General features: G+C 42.3%; 1 protein-coding gene across 3 annotated transcripts; it reads left to right on the top strand.

The window, feature by feature from the left end:
• Positions 1-329: 329 nt before the first annotated feature.
• Positions 330-22,871, top strand: CDC42 (cell division cycle 42). Of its 3 annotated transcripts, none has more exons than XM_079987338.1 (6): positions 330-455; positions 10,867-11,008; positions 14,986-15,058; positions 16,430-16,539; positions 16,652-16,849; positions 21,477-22,871. In XM_079987338.1, the coding sequence occupies exons 2-6, from the start codon at positions 10,904-10,906 to the stop codon at positions 21,564-21,566; spliced, it is 576 nt and encodes a 191-aa protein (XP_079843464.1). In that variant the 5' UTR covers positions 330-455; positions 10,867-10,903; the 3' UTR covers positions 21,567-22,871. The 3 variants fall into 3 exon arrangements, with proteins under 3 accessions (XP_079843464.1, XP_079843466.1, XP_079843465.1); XM_079987340.1 differs by lacking the exon at positions 21,477-22,871 and adding an exon at positions 19,998-21,292; XM_079987339.1 differs by having other exon boundaries at positions 403-497.
• Positions 22,872-27,236: the final 4,365 nt, after the last annotated feature.

The raw sequence follows: 27,236 nt of genomic DNA, 5'->3' as shown, positions 1-27,236 counted from the left end.
ATTTGACCATAATAAAGATGGATTCGTTGGTTGCAGTTCCCAGGACTGGGACCTGGGAGAGAGAGCTGAGTTCAGATCCCACCCCTTCAGCCATGAACGCTCTCACCGGGTGTGACCTTGGAATCAGTTTCGGCCGACCTCACAGGGTTGTTGTTGTGGGGGGGGTATTGTATTGAGGAGTGGGGGAGAGAACGGCGTACACCCCCTTGGAGGAAAAGGAATGCCCTATCAACGCCATAAATAAATAGAAATAGGCTCCGCTCATCCGCTCCCCCTCCCACTCGAAACGACGAAGCCTCTGTTCCGTTCCCGGAGCCCCGCCTCCTGCGGAGCGCGGTGACGTCAGCGCGCACGCCCCGGCCCTCCTCCCCCTCCCGCCCTTGCTGCCCAGGCGAGGAGACCCCGCAGCGAGCTGCCAACGCCCGGCGGAGGAGAGCGAGAGCGCCCTGCGTGAGGTAAGGCGCTGGTGCCGCCGAGGCGAAGGCGGACGGGCCCGGGTGTGTACGGAGAGGGGTCGCGGGTGGAGGGGGGGGGGCGTTTTCTTCTTGGCGGTGGGGCGGAGGCGGCGCGATGGGGGGAAGACGCCGCCGCTGTCGCCCTGGGGTTTTTTTTTTATCCTTTTCCGCTTGATTGACGGGGGGGAGGGGAAACGGTTTCCCGAGCGAGGTGGGGGAGGGGCGACCGGAAGCTCCGTGAGGAGGAGGAAGAAGAAAGGAAGGAAGAGGGGGAGGGGGGCTACTGGCGGAGGATGGGGGGGGGGCGTCCGTTAGGCTCTTTATCCGCGCGCCCCGTTTATGAGGAGACAGTTCCTCTTCTCCCCACCAGCACCATCCTGAGGGCGGACACCGGGCCGCCTTTCCGCCGGCTTCCCTTATCTACCGGCTGGCCTCCCCGCTCGGTCTTTTTCCCCCTTTCTTCCTGTCTCGGTTCCCCCCTCCCCCACATTCCTCCGTGTATATCCCCGCCGCAATCTCCCCCCCCCCCCCAGCTGGGCGTGGACGGGGCCCTCGCCAATGCAGAGGAAGAGAGGAAGAGAGAGAACAGGGAGGGGGCCTCCCGGGGACAGGTCTCTCTCTCTCTCCCCCCCCCCCAATCCAGGCCTATATGGAGCAGGCCTTTTTAGTCTGCTTCAGACCCGCTTGAAAGAAAGGGCTCCCCCAAATGCACGTTTGGGTTAAAACGTGCATTTCTAATGTATAAAAACATTTTGCTATATATATGTTTGAGTGGCGGGCGGTGCTCCTGTTGGATCAGGCCCCCGACCCAGCACCTGGAGACCATTCGTGGCCGGATCTAAGGGGGGCTGCCACAAGAGCCCCTGCTGCCTCACAAATATATATGTGTGTGTGTGTGTGTGTGTGTGTGTGTGTATAGTGAAAAGAAATCGGTCCCAAAATGCATGTTTGGGTGTAAAGTGTGTCCTGGGCCTGAAAAAGGCAGAAGAGACCCGGTCTCTGGCCCACCAGAATACAAGGCAGGGTGGGAGGATCTTTCTTGAGGTGGTGGGGATGTCCCTTTGCCTCCCCGCTGGGAGCAGCACCCTCCCCCATGACAGGCCCTCTTAATGCAGGAAACTGGCAAGAAAGAGGCAGGAGGAGGGGGAGAGAAATGGGGGATTCCATTGACTATGACCCTGCCCCCCCCCCATCTTGTGAGGGGCTTAGGGAGCAGATGGGAGGACAGGTTCATTACCTTGGGAGGAGAGGACAGACCCCTGCTTCCAGTGGAGCAGAGAGGCTGGAGGAGGAAAGGGGATCTCTGTTGGCATGCCCCTGCCTCTCACCCTTGCCCTCAGGGGGTGTTACAGAGAGTGAGAGAAGAGGTCTCTGCTCCAGAAGGGATTACAGAGGATAGGATGGTAGGCCCTGTCTCTTGACAGGTCTGTAATGTAGGACAGGTCTGTAATGTCAGTGAAGGGGGTCCCTGTGGAAGAGGTCTCTTCTTCTGATGGGCTTGCAAAGGGTGACAGGGCAGGTCCCTGTATTGCAGTACAGAAGGAGATACGTTGAAGAGGGAAATGGAGTTTTGTAGACAGGTTGTTGTCACTGAGAATATAGGAAACGGAAAGGAGGGAGACAACATGGAGAGGAAAATGGAGGATGGAGGGAAAACATACTCTATGGTTATTTTGTATTCAGGCTTAGCTAAAATAGGGGATGATAATAATGCTGATCTCCTAATTAGGATTTCAGCCAGTTTACGTGTGAAGTGCTGTGAGTTCTAAATGCTATGGATTGCATGCAGTTTTGAGTACAGTAGCTGCATTGAAATCCATGGGACAAGTTAGCCATGATTTGCCTCAAGTCCTGTCGATTTCATTGTGAGCTACATGCAGCAAATGTACAGTGGTGCCCTGCAAGACGAACGCCTCGCAAGACGGAAAACCCGCTAGGCGAAAGAAAGGGTTTTCCGTTTTGGAGGCGCTTCGCAAAACAAATTTCCCTATGGGCTTGCTTCGCAAGATGAAAATGTCTTGCGAGTTCCTGCGGGGTTTTTTCCCCTCCCCCCCTTTTCCTAAGCCCTAAGCCGCTTATCAGCTCATCCGCTAAAAACCGCTAATAGCGCTAATCCGCTAAGCTGTCAATGGGCTTGCTTCGCAAGACGAAAAAACCGCTATACGAAGAGCCTCACGGAACGGATTAATTTCGTCTTGCGAGGCACCACTGTAGTCTGAACCCAAAACTGGTGTAATATATTTCCCTTCTCTGCAGTATGAAAACCATAATCACTACCTACCCACCCCCACTCCAAAGCTGGTGAATCAGTAGAGAGGTTTAGCTACTATTCAGGAAGTATTTCTCTCCTCTCCCTTGTCCTCTGCTGCCAGAAACTCCATAGGTGGGCTTAGGTAAGGTATGGGGAACCTTTGGCCCTCCAGATGTCACTGATCTACAATTCACTTGCCGTAGCAAGTGTGGGCAATGACCAGGATTGATGGGCCTTAGATGAAGCTGCTCCAACCTAAGACTTTCCCCATCTGTGATATTTGGAAGAGGATGCTAATATTTCTGGCCTATTTCATAAGACTGTTGTCAGGGTTGATGTAAGTTAATATATATTGAGTACCTTGAACATCTTTATTGGTATTCTCTGTCCTGCCACCTGCAGTATGTGAATTAAAATACCAATAATTCAGTGGCTAGGAGACTGGAATTGGCTAGGTGACACATAGACCAGCCACCCTTTCTGCCTTAGCCTCGCAGTCAGATATACATTGCTGTCCATGTATATAGATGTTTATGAAAGATCAAGGAGATAGATTGCTGATCTTTAGTGGTACTATATCACCGCCTTGCGTTAAGAAGATCCTCTGACTTTAGACAGAAAGGGATCCCATGCATCTGGGTGAATAAGTGGGGGAGGACAGACTCCCCCTGCCAGTCTCTTTCATTTTCATGTTGGCCATGAAGAAGGGGAAGCCTCCTTGTTTGTGGGCAGCCTGGAAACTAAGCACGCATTTTTAATTTTATAGCCTGCTAGAAGGGCCACTAGCTTACATTTTTATGTTGGCTGAGGAGAAACACAGCCCAATAGCCCACTTAGTAGGCAAGTTTAAGTAAGGCTAGAAACTTTAGTGACTTATTTATGAGGCTGTTGTTTCATGACAATAATAAGAGCAGATTTGAGGTTCTTAATGCACTCCTTGAATCTATAACTTCACTGTGGCTGGGTGTTCACATTTTTTAAACAAATCTTAAAATCAACCACACAGAACAGAATACATTACAGTACTTTCACAGAATAAATTGCATGTTGCAAACAATTGGCATATGGAGCTGCCTTGTACTGAGTCAGTCCACTGTTCTACGTACAGCTGGTGTTGCAGAATGGCGGAGAGCTATCATTTGAGAAAACCCTGATTCACATTTCAGCTCTGCACAAGTGGGTCTTAGGAGAAGAGCATCAGTCCTCCTCTTTCGCCTGCCCCCAAATCTGCAACATGGGGATAATACAGCTGCTTTAGAGCAGCTGTGGTCAACTTCTGACCTATATGTTGTTAGACTTCAACACTCTTCATCCCTGACAGTGTGCCGTGTTAGCTGGACTGATGGGAGTTGTAGTCCAAGCAACCTCTGGAAGGCTTCAGTTTGCACACCCTTGCTTTAGAGAATGGTTGTAAGGATTATTTGAAGCACTTTGAAGACACTATAAATTCTCAGATTTTATTATTATCTGTCCAGATTGGGGTCCTTGGAGTGTAAGAAGGAATTGGCCAGTGTGGTGAAGCTAATACCATCATGATCAAAGATGGTGTTAAGTAGAATGAGATTTTGTTGTGATTTTTTTTTGCTTGCAAGTTTATTAAAGGGGAAAACAAAAAGACAGTTTACTTTCACAATACAATAAACATTCATCTTAATTTACACACACAGTTTGATATATATTTTCTCAATAGGTACCAAAATGAAGTTGGTGTTTATAGAAAGTGCATTCAAATGTAGCAAGGTTTTGAGATCTTCAGACTATTGCCTAGTAGTCACCTACACATCTGTGTATGTGGCTGCCAGAAATAATTGAGCCTTCTGCACAACTAATTTGAGACCTTCTAAATGCAGATTTGTTTTGTTGGTTTCATTGCAAAGTGAGGTGGTAATTCCTTTCAACTAGCTCATAAGAAGCTGCCTTATACCGAATCAGACCATTGGTCCAGCTAGCTTTGTACTGCCAGCACTTAACTGGCAGTGAGTGATCTGCCACGGTTTCTTGCAGGGATCTTTCCCAGCCCTGGAGATGGCGGGAATTGAACCTTGGACCTACTGTATTGAAGGCAGATGTTCTGCCACTGAGCTACAGCCCTTATTATCAGTCTTACTGCTGTGTGTAAAAGTACAGTGAGTTATTGGGTACCCAGGTATTGAGACCACCAGAAGCATGCTTTCTGTTAACAAATATTGTACTGGAAGAATGTTCACAGAAATCTTGTGATGGAAACTCCTTAGGTTGTTTGAGCCTGTATGCGTGCAATGAGGTGTATGCAGTACGAGGATCAGCTATTTATTCCAAGCATGGACACTAAAAGGACAGCCATAAAAGCCATTTTACTTTGTAATTAAACTCTCTGCATATGGCTGCAAACTTGTCTTTTCTCATAGTGTGCTTGTGCATGTTGACTAGCATCCAGCATAGACTGAATCATGTAATAGTACTTTTTGGTATAGAAACTCCCTATGAAGCTTCCTTTATGATAAGAAAGAAGCAAATGGTAACCTGGTACTTTCTGTAGTGGCTCTGTGTTTGTAGTCTTCTTTGGCTAGGAATTGATGCACTTAATCTGACCTTGAAGCTATGTACTGCCTGTTAGCTATAAATCAAATCCCCTAATGTATGTGTCCAGAGAAGTTAACCCAGATATTTCTTGTGCATTTATGCAGACAGATGATAGATGGTGTTAGAAAAATGTCAGCCATGTTCACCCAGAATAATTCTCATTGATTACTGTAGGGCATTTGGAGGACTTTACTGTGGGTTAGTAGCCACCTAGGGAGTATGTGGGCAAATCTCAGTTTACAGAGAGAGTAGCACCTCTTTACAATACAATTGGTTTTAGAGGACAATGTTTCTAGAAAGATGGGACAAATTATATACTGTTTTAACTATTGTAACACTTTAGTCTAGTTGAATTGTGTCTGCAAAAATCGTTGTTTACTTGTTTGCTTAGCAAAGCAATCAGCAAGCTGTTCTTTTTTTAATTTATTTTTAGTGCTTGTTAATCTAACAGTTTCCTTTCCCTATTCCTTTTTATCTCCATTGCATAAACTTGAGGTTTCTATCTGATGATGGTTGTGTGTGTGTGTGTGTGTGTGTGTGTGTGTGTCTCATTGACGTGAATCTTTCGAAATTGTGATTGCAAGAGTTCTACTTCCTATTACTTTTCCCATGCAATTGTTTTCAGGTTTCCCAACCTTTCTGGGTCCAAGGAGCATTTGGAAATCTAAGAAACCGTGGTGGGCACCACAGATACAGTTTTCAGAGAAGAAAACTGGCAGTGTGCAGACTCTGCCTTCAGCAGGCAGAGCATGTACATCCCCACAAACCAATAAAACACAGACAAAAGAAAGACTCTTACTATGCATACGAAGGATAGGCAACCCCCCCCCCATTACAACCCCAAAGCTTAAAAATAAACCCTCATTATTATTTTTTAAAAAACCATAAAATAGAGATAGGCAGAGGACCTTGGCAAGCATCAGTGATGTGTCTGAGAACACTGTGGTGCCCATGGGTGTTACATTCATCAATTATTTTTTAAGGAAAGGTTAAAAGTCATGTCCATTATGCATATGTGAATTTTTAATTCATATCTTATGAAAGCAATGCATTCAGTTTTATTTAGCGTGTTGTTGAGGTCTTTTATTTTAATGGAACCTGGATCCAAGGGCTCAATGAGACATTCCTAAATTAACCTGCTATATTGGACTGGTAGTATCACACTTGCCTACTTTAAAGATCTTGACTATACTTTATATTTGTCATTTTAAATCAGGGTTTCTCACACTTGTGAGTCATGACCCATGTGAATACTAACATGTTCCTGTGTGGGTCACACAATGAATAGCTATTTTCATTTTGGGGGCTCCCTCCCCTTTTTTTGCTAGACTGATTGCTATCTGTTTATTATTTATTTGTTGCATTTATATCCCACCTTCTCTGAAGGAGCTCAAGGTGGTGTCCATTGTTCTGCCCCTCTTCACAACAAATCTGTTGAGGTAGGTTGGCTGAGAGGCAGTGAATGACTCAAGGTCACCTAGTGAGCTTCATAACTGAGTGGAGATTTGAACCCTGCTCTCCCAGGTTCTAGTTTTGACACTCTAAACCAGGCACCCCCAACCTTCGGCCCTCCAGATGTTTTGGACTACAGTTCCCATCATCCCTGACCACTGGTCCTGTTAGCTAGGGATCATGGGAGTTGTAGGCCAAAACATCTGGAAGGCCGCAGGTTGCGGATGCCTGCTCTAAACACTACACCACACTGACTCTCTTGCTATTATGTGGTTCCTTTAAGACATAGGCTTGCTTCCCCCTGCCTCTGTCATGCTTAAATTCTACTCAAATATATTTAAAGATGAAAAATTAAAAATGTAAAATTTGTTCAGTGTTAACTACTGATGAGGTAGTCTTAGCTTAGAAATGTTCATGAAGAACTGCTTTAAACCAAGCTATAACAATGCTCTCTTTTTTCTATTAGTGTGTGTCAGAAGAAATTAGCATAGTGAGTTTAGGAAGAGTGCAGCTGGTTATTATTTGTGTGGAATTCAGGTAGCTTCTTAGATTTCAGGGCACCAGTAATTCTTTTGATAAATAATCCAGGGGTCTGTTGACTCTATTGCTAGGAGCTTCTGTGAAGCAAAGCATCTGCTCAGTGCTCTTCATCTCCTTGTTTCTAGTGTGTGTGTTCTGCTATTTGGAATATGTAATCTGAACAGGGTGATGATGTGTGTGGAAACATGTTTTTCATTTCACCTCAAAATTAGGAAAGCAAATACCAGGGTGAATACTAAAAAAAAGTCAGGATTGTATTTTTTGTTTTCTTTAAAAGGTATCATCCAGTGCTTTCAGGTTTAAAACAACAGTTGAAACTAATATATACCTAGTGTTAATCTCTAGATACTCACTCCATACTTTCTAAAATACTTTTCTCATACTTTTACATGTAATGAGATTAGAGAAAAATCTACCTTTGGGCATCAAAGCATTATAAGTATGGCACAGTGTTTGTGTATTGTGGGCTTGATACTGGGATCTAACAGTAGCCCCACTCAGAAAAGAATTTATTACTGGTGTTCAGATTCCATCTCTGGTTCACAAAAATAATCCACTGAGCCTACCTATATGAGCTCATATTCTTGTTTTAAGCCCTTTAACTATCTAAATTTTGCAGGTATGACCACTTTCAGTTAATGTTTGTGGTTGTGCTAGTCCTTGTTCTGGAAAGGTAGCTATCAGAGTCAACAAATTTTGGCTTATTTAGCCAGCTAAAATGTATTATCGTGGCCCTGCCCCACCCCTTTCAGGAAGGGGCAGGGTCTTATAACATTATGTTGAGTGTTGTTCGCCACAGCTGAGGAGAGGAATGGAGCCATGTCCCCATTCCATTAAACTTCAGAAAGCAGCAAGACGTCTTGTGTCTCAGGCTCAGCACAGGATCAGGAACAGCCCTTACCATTTCCCAATGCTGCTGAAGTCAGACTTTCATGTTTTTCCAAGCATCGAAGAATACTGGAGAGTCTTGCTTGACCATGGGCTCTCTCCAGAGCAAAATACATATTTTCAGGTCAGGGCAGTTGTGGATATGGACTGTGTTAGTAAAGCTTCTTATTTACTCTTACAGGTTAGTATAAAGGTTGTACTTGTGTTTGACCACTTATGGCAGATTGTTAGTCTACACTTTGCTTTACAAAATGGAAAATTCATTTAAATTAGTCATAGCTGCATAATTGTTTGAACCAGGATACCCTGAAAATGATCAGTGGATTTTCCTTTTAGTTTACTCTTCCGATCTGAAGGGTAGTATATGTAAGATTAGAAGAGCTACCTATCTTCCTTTGGTGGCTGGTATGGTGAAGTCTAAGAATGGGTAACATTCCTGTTGGTTGACTTTTGTAAGAACACTTTGTGAACTAGGTAAAATGTGACACTTGTGAGAGAAGGAAAGTCAAGAAAGCTCTACTGAGATTACATCTCACAGTAAGGTGTGGCTTGTGTTCAAAGTGGGTGGGCGTGCATCAGAAGGCCCTGTTAAGTAGTTGTGCTGCCATAGCTGAGCATCAGCATAAGGACTTTAGTGAGTGAGGTATGCTTTGATGAGAGGGTGTTAACAAGTGTTAGCAAAGCTTTCTAAATAATGCTTCTTAACTGCTAAAGGCAAGCTAGATGTATGCCCTCCCACCTTATCCAATATTCCTCAGTACTTTTCCAGTCCTACTTCTGTGTTGGTGTGTCTCTGCAAAAGAGATAGTAAAGCACACAGAGGAAAGGAACAAGGCAAAGTACAGTGACTCAAAGGAGAACACACCCAACAGTAGGAGGGAGCTGTGACCTCATCGATCAGTGTGTATCTATGCTGTTAGAAGTAAGAACAATGTACTTATCTAGATGAAGGAAACACAGTGGTACCTTGGTTTATGAACTTAATCCGTTCTGGAAGTCTGTTCTTAAACCAAAGCGTTCTTAAACCAAGGTGTGTTTTCCCATAGCAGTGGGGGACTCAGTTTACAAATGGAACACACTCAACAGGAAGTGAAACATGTTCTTATTCCAAGGCAAAGTTCACAAACCAAAACACCTACTTCTGGGTTTGCAGCGTTCTTAATCCCAAATTGTTCATAAACTAAGCTGTTCTTAAACCAAGGTACTTTTGTAGTTAGCTTAGCATTTCAAACAGTGAAAATCTGGACAGGAAAGTCTTCAAGCTATTTTTAAGGAAAATTGCAAAAAACAACACTGCCAACAAAGCTTGCCATACGTCTGGATTTCCCCAGACTCTTATTTTTTTGCGATTTCTACCTGGACTTCTTCCGACTGCAGTATTCTGGGAAATCCTGGACACATGGCAACCCAAAGGTAGCTGTACTAAATGGGGCTTTTTAAAGGAAGTGGGCAGCATGCATATGTATGCATATGTAACTTTCTGAAATGTTTCATCTTCAGAAAAGCGCATTAACCTCTCACCACAGTAATAGCAAAAAGAGCTGCATCTGATTTGTATTTTCTTTAATAACTGGAAACTGATTTAGAGCACCAAAGGGTGGAATTAGATGCCATGTCAAGCCATATTTTGAAGGGTTCGTTTTAATGTTATTGATCTCAAACAGGCCAAAAGGTGTGGTGCGAAAGATAGTAATTTTCCTATGTAGTAGAAATTGTTTCTGAAATTAAAATATCAATTGTTTAGTGTGTGTGTTTGGTTGGCTAGGATGTCATTCTTACTTCTGGGTGTCTACTTGCAAAACAGGAAGGAAAGGGCTTGTGGTTAGAAGGCAGATTCCAGCTGTGGTACCGGATATGTAGGCTGGAGGTCCCCAGCTTGGCAAGAGCAAGACATTTAAAGCTTGTTACTAACTTTGAAATTCAGATTAGATAGAAATTGAAGTGGGTTGAGATGTATGTATATATCACATTTCTTCATAGACAAAATCATACAAAATGCACATAGATCCTACATAAATACTTGCTTCTTTCTTGTTCCTAACCTTACAGTATTTGAAAGTAGGGGAGCATTAATGGTGAATACCTTTTAAATAACGTGCCAGTAACTTTTTAGCAATGTTTTCTCCTTCATGTAGGCCCTTTGAGCTTCCATGAAGGTTTATTGGGTTTCCAAGTGATGAGGAAATAAAACTAGAGCCCAACTTGAAATTATTCTTTAATCAATTGTGGTTCCTTATCAGATGTTGAGAAGGAAAATAGATTCCTCCTGAAAGTCTCTTGCCTCTGAATTTTTTGTTTCAACTTTTTAGCTGCTTCAACTGTCATAGACCTGTTTGACTAAAGTTAAAGGTAAAGGTAAAGGTACCCCTGCCCGTACGGGCCAGTCTTGACAGACTCTGGGGTTGTGCGCCCATCTCACTTAAGAGGCCAGGGGCCAGCGCTGTCCGGAGACACTTCCGGGTCACGTGGCCAGCGTGACATCGCTGCTCTGGCCAGAGCCAGAGCCAGAGCCGCACACGGAAACGCCGTTTACCTTCCCGCTGGTAAGCGGTCCCTATTTATCTACTTGCACCCGGAGGTGCTTTCGAACTGCTAGGTTGGCAGGCGTTGACTAAAGTTATTGGGGTGCTAATACAGAAGCTGGGCTTGGGCTCAAAAAATATTTCCCATTGTACAAAATTATAAAAATATGCAATTGTTTTCTTTTGTTCTTTCTAGATTAATCTTGGACCTGATAAAGTAGCAGACTTCAGCTATGCAGACGATTAAGTGTGTAGTTGTGGGTGATGGTGCTGTTGGTAAAACATGTCTTCTAATTTCTTACACAACAAATAAATTCCCCTCTGAATACGTACCAACGGTGAGTAAAGAGCAACATTTTCATATTTTTCTTTTCTGTGCAACGTGGGGAATAAGGAATCTTAATCCTGTCAGTTAAATTAAATACTGGTACATGTATATCATTAGTTGATTCCTGTATTTTATGAGTTTTCGCTTTTAACGATATTGTGTATACATGATGTGGCTGTGGCATTGTATTTTTGTATGTTTTACCATGTTTCTGAATCCATATTCTGTTTGAGGGAATCAGTATTTCTCCTAGCATGTAGATATGGTAATTTGCAGGCTCCTTTGTTGAGGCCATTGGTTCTCAGTTCATATAAGTAATTATATAAGTCTCTAGTTTGCTCTGTCAACGATCTATTTGATCACTACACAGGTGTAAAATTTCTGATTTTTTAAAAATAAAATTTGAAATGTATGTAGTACTTAATCAGTCTTTAAAGACCATAAAAAGTATATAGCACATAAATTGAACTGTTTGGTAACAGGTGCATTTATGACTCTTTAAACGACAGAAGCCTTAGTTTTATTCAAACTGTAATTACAGATGTATCCAGCATTTGAGATGGAGTAGCAAGCTGATGGGGGTGGGGGACAGAAAATCTGCAACACCAGTGGAGGCAGTGGGATAAGCATACACATAAGCTATAATCCCTCTTTCAGAGAGATTCCAATTTATTTGCAACAGAAAAAGCAGAACTAGAGACTGACTCTAACTTAACAGGTCATAGTATTGATGATGATGATGATGATGATGATGATGATGATAATTTATTATTTGAACCCTGCCCATGTGGCTGGGTTTCCCCAGCCACTCTGGGCAACATTAAAATGTCACACATTAAAAACTTCACTAAACAGGGCTGCCTTCAGATGTCTTCTAAATGTCAGGTAGTTGTTTATCTCTTTGACATCTGATGGGAGGGCGTTCCACAGGGCGGGTGCCACTACCAAGAAGGCCCTCTGCCTGGTTCCCTGTAGCTTTGCAGTGAGGGAACTGCCAGAAGGCCCTCGGTGCTGGACCTCAGTGTCCAGGCGGAACGATGGGGGTGGAAACGCTTCTTCAGGTATACTGGCCCGAGGCCATTTAGGGCTTTAAAGGTCAGCACCAACACTTTGAATTGTGCTCGGAAACGTACTGGGAGCCAATGTAGGTCTTTCAGGACTGGTGTTATATGGTCTCGGCGGCTGCTCCCAGTCACCAGTCTAGCTGCCGCATTCTGGATTAGTTGTAGTTTGCGGATTACCTTTGAAGGTAGCCCCACGAGGAGCGCATTGCAGTAGTCCACATGGGAGAAAACTAGAGCATGCACCACTCTGGCGAGACAGTCCGTGGGCAGGTAGGGTCTCAGCCTGCATACCCAGATGGAGCTGGTAGACAGCTGCCCTGGATACAGAACTGACCTGTGCCTCCATGGACATCTGTGAGTCCAGAATGACTCCCAGGCTGTGCACCTGGTCCTTCAGGGGCACAGTAACCCCATTCAGGAGTCCTCCACACATAATTAAATATGGATGTTGAGTTTTCCTTTTTTAGTTTCAGAAAAAAATGATCAGCTTGAATGTTGAGTTAAATTACTAAGTAGTACAGTGTTATAAATTTCTAATCACAGCACAAAGTAAGTGTAGTAGTAATTGTGGTCAAAATGAACCACATGAAAGCCACATGCCACTTTTAAAAATGTTTACCTATAAATCAGGCATGGGCAGACTTGGCCCTCCAGATGTTTTGGGACTACAGTTCCCATCATCCCTTACCACTGGTCCTGTTAGCTAGGGATGATGGGAGTTGTAGTCCCAGATCATCTGGAAGGCCAAGTTTGGCCATACTTGCTATAAATACTAGCATCACAAGCCTTTATTTATTCAGTAACAATGTCTGGAAGATACTGAAATTCAATTCTGAATTCTTATTTTACTTCAATAAATTTCAGAAACTGAAGGTTTCAACAGATTGAAACAAGCCTTTCTACTCTAAACTATTATTTTATTTCTTGATCTTGGTATTCGTAAACATAGACAACGTTTTCACTTGATGGAGAATCAGGGAATTTGTGAGATCTCCATGTTTACAGTATGCTAAAAGTGGAATTACTCATCACTTACCTTAAAGAATAATTACATGATTATTGGAAAGCATTTTGATAGTGTAAAGATAAAATAGTATTTTAAAACCTTGCCTTAAACCTTAAGGCTTAAAAGTATTTTCTTCATTCTGAAAAAGAGGGTTCAGAAGAGGGTTTTTTCCACGTGTTTTCCCCTATGTCTCTAATTTTTCCACTGGAAAACTTAAAGACTTTGGCAGATTATTTTTTCCCCAGTTGTCTTCCATACCTTTACATCTCTAACCCCTACACCTTAGCAGTTAATGGATCTTCTGTGCTCTACAGTAAATCATTGTATTGTGTTATTTTGTTCTCACTTACCATATCATACCTTAAGGATGTGACCAGCTGTGCTTTAAGCTGACTTCTTTTGGCATTCCTTTGATCTTCCCTTCAGGCTATCACATCTTGGTCCTCACAATAGCATGATAAAGCGAACCAGGGCTTTCTGGTGTAAGACAAGTTCCTCTAGTTTTGATAAGAGCATAGACCCCCCTTATAAGTTACTGTGGACTGCTGCCTAACTAAAGGCTTATCTTTAGATCAGTATAGTATCCCTTTAGGGACACGGGTGGCGCTGTGGGTAAAACCTCAGTGCCTAGGACTTGCTGATCGCATGGTTGGTGGTTCAAATCCCCGCGGCGGGATGAGCTCCCGTCGTTCGGTCCCAGCTCCTGCCCACCTAGCAGTTCGAAAGCACTCTTAAGTGCAAGTAGATAAATAGGTACCACTTTATAGCGGGAAGGTAAACGGCGTTTCCGTGTGCTGCACTGGTGCTGGCTCGCCAGCTGCAGCTTCGTCACGCTGGCCACGTAACCTGGAAGTGTCTTCAGGCGGCGCCGGCTCACGGCCTATAGAGCAAGATGAGCACGCAACCCTAGAGTCGGACACGACTGGCCCGTACGGGCAGGGGTACCTTTACCTTTACCTATAGTATCCCTTTAGGGCATTCCCCCCTCTGCCACTGAATTGGTTTCCATTTAGCAAGCATGTATCTATATAGCTAAATAAAACATAAAAGTGAGTTGCTACAAAGCCATAATCTGAAGATCCTCACTTATCTCATTTGATAAAGGAAATTCTGTTGCAAGTTGGGCTCTCCAGAATAGACTGTCCAAACACCCTATTTCATACTGAATATCATTGAAATTACAATTCTTTATTTCAGTTAGCATCTGAGAGAGGCTGCTGCTGTACTGTTTCAGCAGTGAGACCAAGAAACAATGGCATGATACAAAGCATTATTGTATGGTTTGCTAAGCATGGGAAGCTTGCAGTTAAGATGTTCTGTAGGAAAGGATTGTGTTCTGTGGATGTTTGCTCGCACATGCATGTAGTGTAGTAGGTAAAATGTTCAGCTTTGCCTATTCTGCTACACCATAATCAGAGCCCTGAACCCATTTTTCTCTAGTTGACCAATGTGCTACCTGCATTAAGATGTAAATGTTAACATAAACTTGAACCTTTTTAAGATTCGAGTCTTAATAAAAGTTTCAAATCTGCTTGTTCAGCTTTAAAAATGAGAGAGAGAAAGAAACAATTGTGCTATTTATTTTAACTACTTGTTACAATCAGTTTTTTCATTTGATTTTCAGTAGACAAGAGTGGGCTATAGTTTTACTGTGTTGCTTACTTTATGCTTTGTACTTCATAACGGTGGTAACTGCAAATTTTGAAGAATATAATAAGGTTTTTGTAAGCATCTTTTTATTGGCAGGTGTGCCAACTTCAATGTCGTTGTGTCTAGTGGTGATAATTGAACTCAGCCATCTGATAGGTCATGAACACAAAGTCACACTTCTGTTTTGACTGTTGGTTTACCTGCCTGTGTATGGCTCATGTTTAGAAGGTGATGTTTTCACTCTGCCTCTTCTCTCTTATTCCCCAGGTGTTTGATAACTATGCTGTAACAGTGATGATTGGTGGAGAGCCATATACCTTAGGCCTCTTTGATACAGCAGGTAAGCTCTCTTTTGAAATTAAACCCATGGAGAAAGCAGGTGACTTTGTTTCCTAGCTGCTTACCTAAATTTTCAAGACTGGCTTTCGATTTTTGAAAAAAACTTTCAACCATCAAGTATACACAGAATTGCAGGATATGACTGTATTATGTGGTCAAAGCAGTGTTTTCCAGTTGGCCCCAGGTGATGAAGCTCAGTCTCTTGTTATCCTGCATCCGTAACGTCTTAGGCAGCCTTTTAGCTCAGACCATTTTGTGAGGGTGTGAAAGGGATTTAAAATATAGTGGAGAGACTCTTACTCTTCTAGTAAAAGTGGCTGTTTCAGCTAGAATTGAGAACTAATCTGGTAGGCACTTCTCTTGGGGGACTAGAGAAGGAACAGAATGAAGATGAACAGGACAGTAAAGGGAAAGAAGTAAAGAGGAAGAAGCCATTGTAACAGGAAGAGTAGAAGGGAGGATGTAGCATAGTTTGTGAGAATGGGGGAAGGTTTATTGTATTAGTTCATCTGAGGTGTATGAAATAACATAGTTCACCCTTTGTGGCTATGTTATGCAGTATGTTGTCTTAAGGATTGTGTGTGTACACTTCTGTTTCCAATCCAGGAATGCTACTTTGGCAGCACTCTATCCTTTCTTGCCTTTAGGCAGGGTGGACATGGCCATTCATACAGCTTTCATGATGTTTCACAGTATTTCTAGGTTGTGAAATTAAGCACAGAGGGTGACTAAGGCTTCCAGTTCTTGCCTGGCTGGGATGGGCACTTATGCATAGATGGTGTAGTGCATGTGAGTAAGCGCTGTGGCAGATCAGCAGGGAGGAAGGATGGTTCCAGTGGAGTTGTTGCTTGCCAAATTCTGGTCAGTGGAGAGCAGTGTCTACTTCTCACAGGGTGATTTGGCAATTTGCAATGTGCATGGCAGTAATAGGCTGCTTTTTCTCTGGATGAAGTGGAGAATTGCTGCTGCTTATCTGCCTGACATCAGAGTAAGTCAGACTCATGGCACCTGTGGTAATGGTATCAAAGAATTCTTCCAACATGGAACTGAAAATCTCAGGCTGAATTTCTTAGGGTATTTATACCACCATTCTATAAAATAATCAAGGTGGCTGCTTGATCTGGTTTCCGGTTGATAAATTGATATACTAGATGAAAATTGTCAGTTTTCTGTTGTCTGCCCATAATCTTGAGAGCATAGATAGGTGCAAGGAAGATAAGTTGTTTGGGGTGTAAGAAGTTATTAATCTATGGTAGTATTCTCCCCCCCGCCCCGCCCCCGTATGCCTGCATAGTTATCTGGAAAAAATGGCACATTTATAAGGCCTTCCCCCTCAATATAGGCTTCTGATGTCATTTTTTAATTTTAATAGGACAGGAAGATTATGACAGATTACGGCCCCTCAGCTATCCACAGACAGATGTGTTTCTGGTCTGTTTCTCAGTGGTCTCGCCATCTTCATTTGAAAATGTGAAAGAAAAGGTGAGTATGCTTTGACCCCCAAACTAATTTTTGTCAGGCTTTGTAAAAAGTGTCCTGTGTTGTTGGATCCTGATATTTGCATTATGACCATCACATTTTATCTTCTCTTCAGTGGGTACCTGAAATCACTCACCATTGTCCAAAGACTCCCTTTTTGCTTGTTGGGACCCAAATTGATCTCAGAGATGACCCTTCAACAATTGAGAAACTTGCCAAGAATAAGCAGAAGCCTATCACTCCTGAGACTGCTGAAAAGCTGGCACGGGACTTGAAGGCTGTCAAATATGTGGAATGCTCTGCACTCACACAGGTAAGGCTTCTCATTTGTGGTGTTCTGGACTATTTCTTTCATAGTAGAGTGGAATAGCTAAACATGCTCTTTGGCGAAGTGAGTTTTTTATGCTTCATTCTAGCTGCATGAGAAGAATTTAAATGTTTTTCACCTGAACATACTAGAACTAGCTTCAAAAATTTATCAAGTATTTTGCACTTACTTTCTTGAGCATTTTTTACTGCAAACAAATTATTTTCCTTACACGTGTTTATCATTGAGCATATAATAGAACAAACACAAATTTTGTCAGGATGGTTAATTGTTACGAAAAACGGCTAAATTATAGTCAGATAAAGCTGTGTATCTCATCACCGTGGGTTCTGATATTCTGTAAGGGTTCTAGGTGATAGTGTGAGTGATTCTAATGCAAGAACACTAATTAAAACAAGTGCACCGGTATGATTGACAATTCAAAATCAGTCTTATCTAACGCATACAGAATTGAATAAGTTTTTCACCTACCTTTGATGCACAGGGAACACCTATTAATAAAAATAAACTGATATGTGAGATAGCATACTTTACAGCTAAATTTAATGCATGTATGTTGGTGAAACAGTGGTGTTATGGAACTGCAATAGTAATTATACCTAATCAGTTGATTTTATGCATGAGAATCATGATGAACTTGCAAAATAGTAAATGGCTTAAGGTTTTGAGTTATTTTTTCCTGCATATTACTGGCACTGCAGCAAAACTACGACACCTTTTCAGAAATTAGGCTTTTTCAGGGAATTGTGACTTCCCACAAATCCCTTTCCCAAATCTCAACCAACACATAGTTGGACATGGAACTGTAATATCAAGTGTAGGGCTGGAAATATTTCTGCTTATAATTCTGTGAATAGCATTAGGGCTTTACCTAAGTTCTCATTATCACTTGGTGGTATACACAAGTGGTGAAACACACTGTAGTTTTGAGCTGTGACCACCAGGTGCTCTCACCCATTGCTGCAGCAGGCCCTTCTTTCTGAGATTTCATAGATTCTAACTAGAAATTCCAGCCAAAATCTTCCACATAATTCTTCCAAGTTAAGGCAACCTTTGCCAACCTGGTGCTCACCAGTTGTTTTGGACTACAACTCCCATTCGGTTGGTGGGAGTTGTAGTCCAGACATCCAGAGGGCTGCATATTGGTGATAGCTAAAGTAGGGAATCTCATTACTGTATGCTGTAGCCTGTAGTTGTCTCAAATGATAATATCGCTTTTGGCCTTTTAAATGTTCCTAAACCCATTTTAGGCAAGAATTTATAGAAAACATAGTGAATTAAAAAAACAACCTGTTTTTGTGAAATGGCTTTTCAAAGGCTAGCCTGTCACAAATCTAAAACAAAGTTAACAAGCATGTTAAGCTTGAGATTGTATTTAGAACAGTTGCTTTCACACTCATAATCCAGGATCATCTAAATTGCTTTTCTGTATAAAGAACAAAGCAAGGTAGAAACTGCTGCTTTATGGTGTAATAGATTATACCATTACACTACTTTATTATTACTCTGATACTTGTGTAATGGAGCTGGCAAATGATTACAGCAGGCACAGGGATGCAGTCCCTGGTTGCAGGAAATCCCTTCTGTGGCTCTCCAGAGGATATTCAGCTGAGCTTACTACATGCTTGGATGATCATGTAGGCCTATTCCATGACGTCAAATCACTTAATCACTTACATCATTTTTTTCCACGAAACTTCTGTTCAGTGCAAGATTGTTTATCTAAAGCAGACAGATAAATGAAAAATGGTCTGTTTGGGCGTGGGGTGTTTATGCTGGTAAGATGTATATTTGCAGGACCTATTTCTTTCACTCTCTGGGCTATTGGTTGCGTATAGCGCAGTAGATTTAGGCGAGTCCAGTGTCTTCAGTTTCAGTTGCAAATATTTATCTGTCAATTTGTGACAGTGGCAAATCTGTTACAGAGTTGCTGTTCCTTTTCTTAGAAATCCTGTTGCTGCAGGTTTGTGCATTGATGTGTCTGTTGTAGACAGAAACTTTTGTTCACTTGGTGTTCAGAACACACAGTTGTCTAGAGCTCCCATTTCTGATTTCTTTTACCTGTCTTAGTGACCTCAGGGGCCATAATTGCTGTTGTTGACACAGTAACTGGAGCATACCATTTTATAAGTTGGTGTGTGTTCATGCCGAAACCAGTGTTCTTGAGCTGCAATAATCCTTGCTTCCCTGGACTTTATGGCAACCCCAGAGAGGTGGCGTGGAATTGTCTTAACTCTTAACATGGTCGAGACAGTACTGATTTTTCCCATTCATTGAGAATTGCTGAAAGATTTGTTGATAGCCAGTCCTCCCAACTGCTTGTGAACAGCACTTGAGCCTACATTTACATCCATTAGGTTCTTCTACAGTTGGCACAGCATGCTGTTAAACCATGAAAGTAGGTGGTGAGTATTTTGCTACTCATGAGTAGCAATATGAAATTGGAGAGCAGCAAATAAATTCCCGGGACATGCCACCCTATGAGGGTTCTAACCTCACCCATCCTTTGCTGTAATATCAGTAAGTTTTGAAATAACTAGAGGTTACATTTGGCCAAAAGTATTGCCTGTGGTGCTCTCCCTTCGTAAAGATCTGTGTAGGTAGGTGTTGTTGCTGAAATGAACTTGACAGCAGCAGATGGCCACCCAGAGCAAGTGCCATCAGGATGTGAAATGGGAGGGACTGCAGCTGAGCAGGGCATACCCTTAGATAAGCAACTACCTTGTGATTTTCTTGGCAGTGGTGGTGGCAGTGCCAGGAAGGAGCCTTCCTGAGTAGATTTTGTTTCATTTTGAGAGGGACATGCAACTTTGAGGTGTTCACTAACACAGCTACTTTTCAGCTCTTCCTTTTAATTTACAAAGCTTCTTTTGGAAAGAGATACAATATTTCACTCATAGGGTAAGAAAACATCTACAAGTATCCAGGTAGCATTCTTGCTAATCCTCTGCCGTGCTTGTCTTGTTTCCTCTTTCCCTCAAAGATCTACTTTGTTACAAAGTAAATCTGCTTTGCTGACCACCTTTATCCTGAATGCTCTTTGTATCTGCTTGTGTGAGTGTGTGTGTGTTTGTGTCTCTCTCTAATCCTCTAACCTGGCTACTATTTTTTTCTCCTTCCCTCTGTCTTATAGAGAGGTCTGAAGAATGTGTTTGATGAGGCTATCCTAGCTGCCCTCGAGCCTCCGGAAACTCAACCCAAACGGAAATGCTGTATATTCTAAAACAGTTTCCTCTTTTTTTCCTTTCTTGTTGCTGCTTCCTCTGTCCTGCTGCTGTAGAAAGTTGGTTGAAAAACAAATAAAACCATCCTGATTGAAAGAAGCTGTGTCTTTACTTAACGTCTTAGAGCAAACTCTGTATTAGCTTTTGGATTGGAAACTGCTTATACAATTCGTTATGGCTATGGAACATGAACTGGACTCGCTTAAACCTTTTGCTTCTTGGGTTGCTGGATCTTTAATAGCTTTATAAGTTAGGTTGCTAAGGGACTGAAGGTCTATTTCAAAAGTTAAACTTGAGAGGAATAAGTGAAAACCTGGTTAAGAGTTTTTATATCCAAATGAGAAGTGATGTGCAATTCATTTTCTCTCTTGTGGCTCTGTTAACTGTATTTGCATGATGATTGTACCTGACATAGTGACCTGCAAGTGATGCTGAAATGGTGAAGGATTTTCTGGTTTTCCTCTGTGCAGTGGGGCTTGCTGTTGCTTTGGCTGTTTGTGCTGTAGTGGAGTATTTGTTGGTCCTCTAAGTGGGAGGGGAAGGAAGTTTGGTGTACCTGCTACTGCTTGACAGACGTCTTAACTTCTGTTTTCAGTGACACAGTATCACTTATTTTTACTCATTCTCAAAACTTGCAACTGTAAAATGTAAAGCTTCTTTAAAACAAAGTCATACCATTTGGCTTCTGTTGTCTGAAGGAAGGAAAAGACATACAATTGTAGTTCTTTACATTTCAAAATTAAAATTAGTTGTTTGTATAAATGCCTGATGAAGCATTATTCCTGTCTGCATTCATTTGCTTCAGTTTAACATTTATACACTATAGTACCTACCTGTTCATTTTCCCATTATTGAAGTCTACTACCATTCCTTGCTTCCAAGTCTACTTCTGCTGCTTCAGTAACACATGAAGGCTTGGCTGATTTGTGCCAAAGGATTCTCCATTCTTGCTTGCTTGCTAATCTAACCTGGGTGTCACTTGCTCCCTTTCCTTGGATCATTACTTCTTTTTCAACACAGGGGATAATGCATTGTCATTAGCATGTGAGTTGTAATATTACTTACACACACACACACACACACAGTCCATGGGAATTGCTTTAGTACATATACTTCATTTCTTGAAATATTGAGACTTGCTGAAAATGTCCTCAGGCTGCTTTATGGGCTTAAATGTTGAGTGCTCTGTATTATTATTATTATTATTATTATTATCATCATCATTTTAAAAAACTGATAAACAAGGTTCAAACACTCGGAAAGGAATATTGCTTCACTGCAGGATCTTCATCTCTACTCGATCTTTAACTTTGTCGGCTTTTTAAAACACGGTTTGCTTTTAATAACCCAGAAAATGAGACAGCCCCTTTCTCTTTGCCCCTTTTCAGAAAGGCCTAAAGAATGTATTTGACGAGGCGATATTGGCTGCCCTGGAGCCTCCGGAGCCGAAGAAGAGCCGCAGATGTGTGCTGCTATGAACATCCCTTCACGGCCCCCTTCTGCAAAGCTGGTGTTGATGTCATACTAAAAGCAATGTTGAAATCAAACTAAAGATTCAGATTTTCCCATTTGTTTTTGCAATAATGACAAATGTCGTGCACCCTCTTCCCATTCGCTCCCTGTGTGAGATGCAAATGTTAGTGCTCTTCCTCCAGTGCCCTTCAGTTAGTTGAATTTTTTTTAAAAAATAATAATAATATTGTATTTCAGCAAACACTGATCAGTACTAGGGTTTTTTGTTTGTTTACTGTTTAATTTCTTTGTTTTTAAAATTCAGGCATGCTTGTGGTGATTTTTCTCTGTAACAGACTAACTTTTAGGCTCTGGCCTCCAAGCCTTTCCCCATCATGCTAGGCTGGTGCTGCTTGGATTCTTTGATCTTCTGTGGCCAGCTTGCAGTCTAGGGGGAGCAGGTTTCAGTCCTTGGAACGTATTCTGGAAATGAGAATGTCCCAAAACTGGTGCTCCTTTGAAGAGGGGTGTAGTTCATCCTGCACCTCCTCTGAAGTTGCCTTCGATCTGTTTCCCTTTCTTTTCTCCAAGCAGGTCAGAAATTCCCATCTTGCCCTTTAAAACATGAAATGTGTAAACAAGTCTTTTGTTTATATATTACGCCAAAAGCTTTGTTTTTTTGGGTGTGTAACGCACACACACATCTACACAAACCCCACCTAACTTTGCCAATTACTAATTCTTTTGTAGTTAGTTTTCAAAACTTGACATTATTAGGCATTAATTGAAAGGGGAGAACTGCATCTTTTTAAAGTTAGTGCAGTCCCTTGGATTTGCTAAACAACCAGCCTCTCTCTTGGCAAGCAGAGGCTTCTGATCAGCCACATGAGTGAGATTTTGAAACCCACTCACATGGCCTTTGCCTGCTGTAATGGAGGGTTGAAGCTAACCAGCTGACTATGCCGCAAAACGGTTTAGCATTCTCTTTGAAGAGGGGGAAGGAGATACGCCTCCATCAGGAGAAAATATGGATGGGAAAGATGTTCAATACGGCACCTTGGGGACCAGTAGAGGAATTACCTTAAAAGTGCATTGTGTGTCAGCAGCTCTTGCCTCCCCAGGTTGTTGCTTAGTATAACACACCATGTGAGGGTCTTTGACTCCAGTGTTAATAGGGATCTTACTAGAACTATACTCTGGCTTAATATTTCTCAGTCTTCCCAAATTCTAATTCTTATAGTCTCGTTAGTGTTGAACTGATGCTTTTTTCCATGTCTAAGTTCTTTGTATATGCATTTTTCAGATGTATTAAACATAAAGTATCTTCACAAGCCCGACTGAGAATACTTTTATTTATGATTTATGTCTAAAGAGTTGAATCCAGCTAAATATTACTCACTATAGACCCATTAGAATTAATGAATCTTAGCTCATCATGTCTATTAACTTCAATGGGTCTACTCTGAGTAGGATTGAGATTGGAGACAACTTATAGTCTGTGTGTCTTTTTAAAGAAATAAGCACACTTTCCCTCCCTGAACCTCTTCTTTAGCTATGAGTTCAGGACACACACCCCTTTTTATATATATATATTATATATATATATATATATATATATATATATATATATAAATTATATATATATAATTTTTTTTCAGGACTCACTTTACAGCAACTAGTTTAAAACTTCCCTCCATTCTTTGCTGACTGGAGGCTTCTTGGCCAGTTTTGAGATTTATTTTGCCTTGTAGGGAGGATTTTGGAGATTTTCTTTTTACTTTGTGCATTCCAGAACCCTGTAGCGTAGAAGAAAATGTCCATTGATTACTTTATGCTTGTGGTTTGGATTTAGTATCCAAATGTGGCGCCTTTCCTCAAAAGAGAAGTTTGTTCTCTTGTTGTAAAATAACGGCAAACAAACAAACTTTTTGGGATGTCCATGAATAACTTCTTGCGCTGTGAGCTTCTAGCTATTAAAGCACATCTCAAAGCCTAGTTGAAGTAAAACATCTTCAAGAAATTCCTAGAGTAGTAGCACCCTGAGAATGGGTCACAAATGAAATGTGAGTGTTGGCTTCTAGCGCTTACTATGTATATTGTGGGTAGGGTTTTTTTAGTGATCAGTTATGATGTACTTGGCTTACAGCAGTGTTATTTATATTTTGGACAAGTCTTGGCATCTGTTCATTCAACCTGTGAGTTGATCATCCTCTGATACAGCAATTTCAATTCTGGATTTTTCATCTAAGTGTGCTCTGGTAGGGGCCCTTGCTAGACCTGATGCTTTAGTCTAGGGGTGTATAACATTTGGCCTTCCAGATGTCACTGGACCGGACTACATCTCCCACCCTTCCTGTCCATTAGTCCTGTTGGTAAGGGCTGATGGAAGTTGGCGTCCACCATCGTTGGTAGGGCGCATAGGCTAGTCATCTGTGTCCTGTTTGGCCTTACTATAGTAGTTTAGTTTAAAGTATGTAATGCTTAGCACTGCAAGATCCATACTTCATTTAGAGGCTGTTTTGCAAACAGGAATTGTTATTCAATAAGCAGAATGGAAAAGAGAGGCCGCTAAATGTTGCTTTTTTTGATTGGTGGATTTCCTGCCCTTGCTCCTGATTTTTGAGCCTTCACTGGGCATTGTCTGCATGGTTTTTTTAAAAGTGATTTGAGACTTCATGGTTAAAAGGGAGCTGGAAAGGGCAATCTGCCATAATCCCTATTATACAGTTCTGGATGACAAAGTGATTACCCTTTTTTTGTGGGGGGCAAGCCTCTCCAACAACAAGTATAGCTAGTGTGTACATAATTTAACCATATACTCTGCAGATCTGAATGAATTGCCAAAGGGAAGGGTGTACTTACCTGGGCTTTCTTGAGTTTCTTGCCTTCAGTCCAGGCTGAAGAAAAACAAGAGTTTTTCCTCAACCACCAATCAGCAAGGTGAAAAAAGAGCTAGTGTTCTCTTTTGTGTGCATATATGCAACATCAGAATATTGCTAGGCATTCTTTCTTCTGTCATGACACTCTATATTAGTGCAGTTGTGTTTTGTCTTTCAGCTTGGGCTAGAGAGGCTTGGGGTGGGGGGTCCAGAAACTTTTAACTGCATTTAATTGCTGTCTGTCAGTGCACTTAAGGTAGCCTGCAGTTTAAAATACTGAAATAGGACAGAACAAATAAAACAGAATTTTCTCAGGACACTAGTAGTCTCTTCAGCAGCTGATAATTAGTTCCTTGGCCTGCTTCTTCATCTGCAGCTCCCAGGAATTATTTGTGGGGCCCGTACTGAATGAAAAATTAACAGAAGGCAGCTGTGGTTTTTATATGCATACTCTGCTCTTCCCCCTCCTCCCTCTTGTAATATGTATTAGAATACTTATTCCTGTGATACTGTATTCTGATCTTTGGAATCCTTTGGTCCCAACTTGGGGAATAGGACCTGTGAGAAAGCCAGGTTTTCTGAGCTGGTGTTTTTTTACAGTGGTACCTCCGGTTACAAACTTAATTCGTTCCGGAGGTCCGTTCTTAACCTGAAACCGTGCTTTCGCTGATGGGGCCTCCTGCTGGCGCACGACTTCTGCTCGCATCCCAGGGCAAAGTTTGCAACCAGGAGCATCTACTTCCGGGTTAGCGGAGCTTGTTACCCGAAGCGTTCGTAAGGAGGATGGTACGTAACCCAAGGTTCCACTGTAGTTGTTGCTAGACTTCAACTCCTATCATCCATAACTATTGACCATGCTGGCTTGTGCTGATAAGAGTCCCAATAACATTTTGTATTAAGTAGGTAGTACAAGAAGTTTTCCTTTAGAAAATGGAAGAGTTAACTCAATCTAAATAACAAAAAGAAGCACAAACTTGGATGGCCCTGCAAGAGCCCCTGCCTTGCTTGGTAGGTAAGAGTAGTTGCGGCATTCCTGGACTATAACCCCTGCACAAGATGTGATTGTTTTGTACTAGTTGTTGGAAACTGTAGGAGAAGACAGTGCTGATGTGCTCAAGTCCTGTGGGCATCCATATGTTTCTGGGCTACAGCTCATAATTTCTGACCATTGATTGTGCTGGTTGGGACTGATGAGAGTATTAACAGCAGCTAGAGAATCACAGGTTCCTATCTCCAGAAGTAATGAAGGGCTTGCGGTATGAAATAATATTAACCCCTAGCCACTGGAACAGTTTCTGGAGAATACTGTGCACCCCTTTAATATAAAACTCATTCCCAGCATACAGCCTTTGTTGTGTACCAACCCATATCATATTCTGAGCTGCAAGACCCTTCATAGCCAGATTGGTATACTTTCTGCAGGAATTTAGGATGGAACCAACCTCTGCGCATTTCTGAGGGGGGCCACTAGATGGTGAAAGTGGACTGCCTTTGCCAGCAATGCTGCTCTGTTGCTTCCCCACCCCTCCCCAGAAAGAGGGAAGGCTTCTGTTACAAGATGTTCACGAGAGGCGTGACATATCCTAGCAATCTCCGGCTGGGGTTTGCATGCAGTCATTCATGTTTCCAGTGTCTCCGCGTTAAACTCAGTGCTGGCTGCATGGAGCGGACAAGCTGCCGAGCTGTTTACAAATGTGCTCCAAAGAGATCAACAGAGATTTCACTTGAAGAGCTGAGCAGCTGGGCCCAGGCGTGTTGAGGACCAGATTCTGCTCTAGAAAGTCTGCATGGTACAACTCATGTCCACATCCTACTGGTTTGTGCAAAAGTGTTGTCTCCTCTCTGACGGGCAAATGACTTTTTATTAAAGAGACAACGGTGTCTCCAAGGTTGCAGGCTGCTCCATGGGCAGTTTGAGAATATCTGGAGAGCTACCTTGGACAGCTGCCCACACCGCAGTTCAGCATTCCAAGTTTCACCTCATCCTTCCTGTTTCTAGAGCTAGCGTCACCCAAACTTTCCCATTCGTCTTCCTTGAACGTGCATTTTGCCACTAGGAAAAATAAACTTAAGTCGAAGAGCAGGCTGTGGTTGTTTTTAATTTTCTCTTTTATAACCTGGGCTTTTAAACATCCTCTTGTCTAGCTGTCTCTGTTGAGTAAGATTGGTTTCCACGAGACATGGCGGGGGTGTGGGTGAGGGGGCAAGTAACCTGTCGATTTTTCTGCAGCTCTTTAAAACAATGGAAAAAGAGAAAGACTTTTGGAGAGCCTAAAATCTTCCTCTGAAACCTGAAGTGTGTGACACTGGCTGTATGCACCCCATGCATTTAAAGCACGCACACACACACTGGAATCCTGGGAACTGTAGTTTGTTAAGGGTCTGGGAATTGTAGCTCTGTGAGTTAAAATTCAGTTCCCAGGATTCCTTGTGGGGAGCTGTGCTTTAAATGGATGATGTGTAAGCAGTCTGTTGCCACCCCCAAAGTACTTAGGTGTGTGGGCTGCCTTTCAGACCACCATCCAGTTATTGTAAAGTCTGTAGAGGTTTATAAATTGCATTTGGTTGGCCTCTGATAAGACAGGATTTTATTACTCTCTCTGTGTGGGAGGGGGAACCTTTCTATGTAGGGCCACATTCCCTCCTCGGTGATCTGCCAGGGGACACCTACAAGCAGTGGGTCAGGTGGGAGCCAAAAGCAAATGGACCACATCCATCTCTGTTTTTCTCTTTGTGCCTTTCTCTTTCTCCCTCTCCCTTTTTCACCCCATTTTTCTTCTTTACCACTTATATGATATTAGGCTGAGGGCCACAGGT

Source organism: Podarcis cretensis (genome assembly GCF_951804945.1).
Source record: "Podarcis cretensis genome assembly, chromosome: 8".
NCBI classification, from domain to species: Eukaryota; Metazoa; Chordata; class Lepidosauria; order Squamata; family Lacertidae; genus Podarcis; species Podarcis cretensis.
Note: the sequence above shows the minus strand (reverse complement) of the source record. Positions and strands in the feature narration are given on the sequence as shown.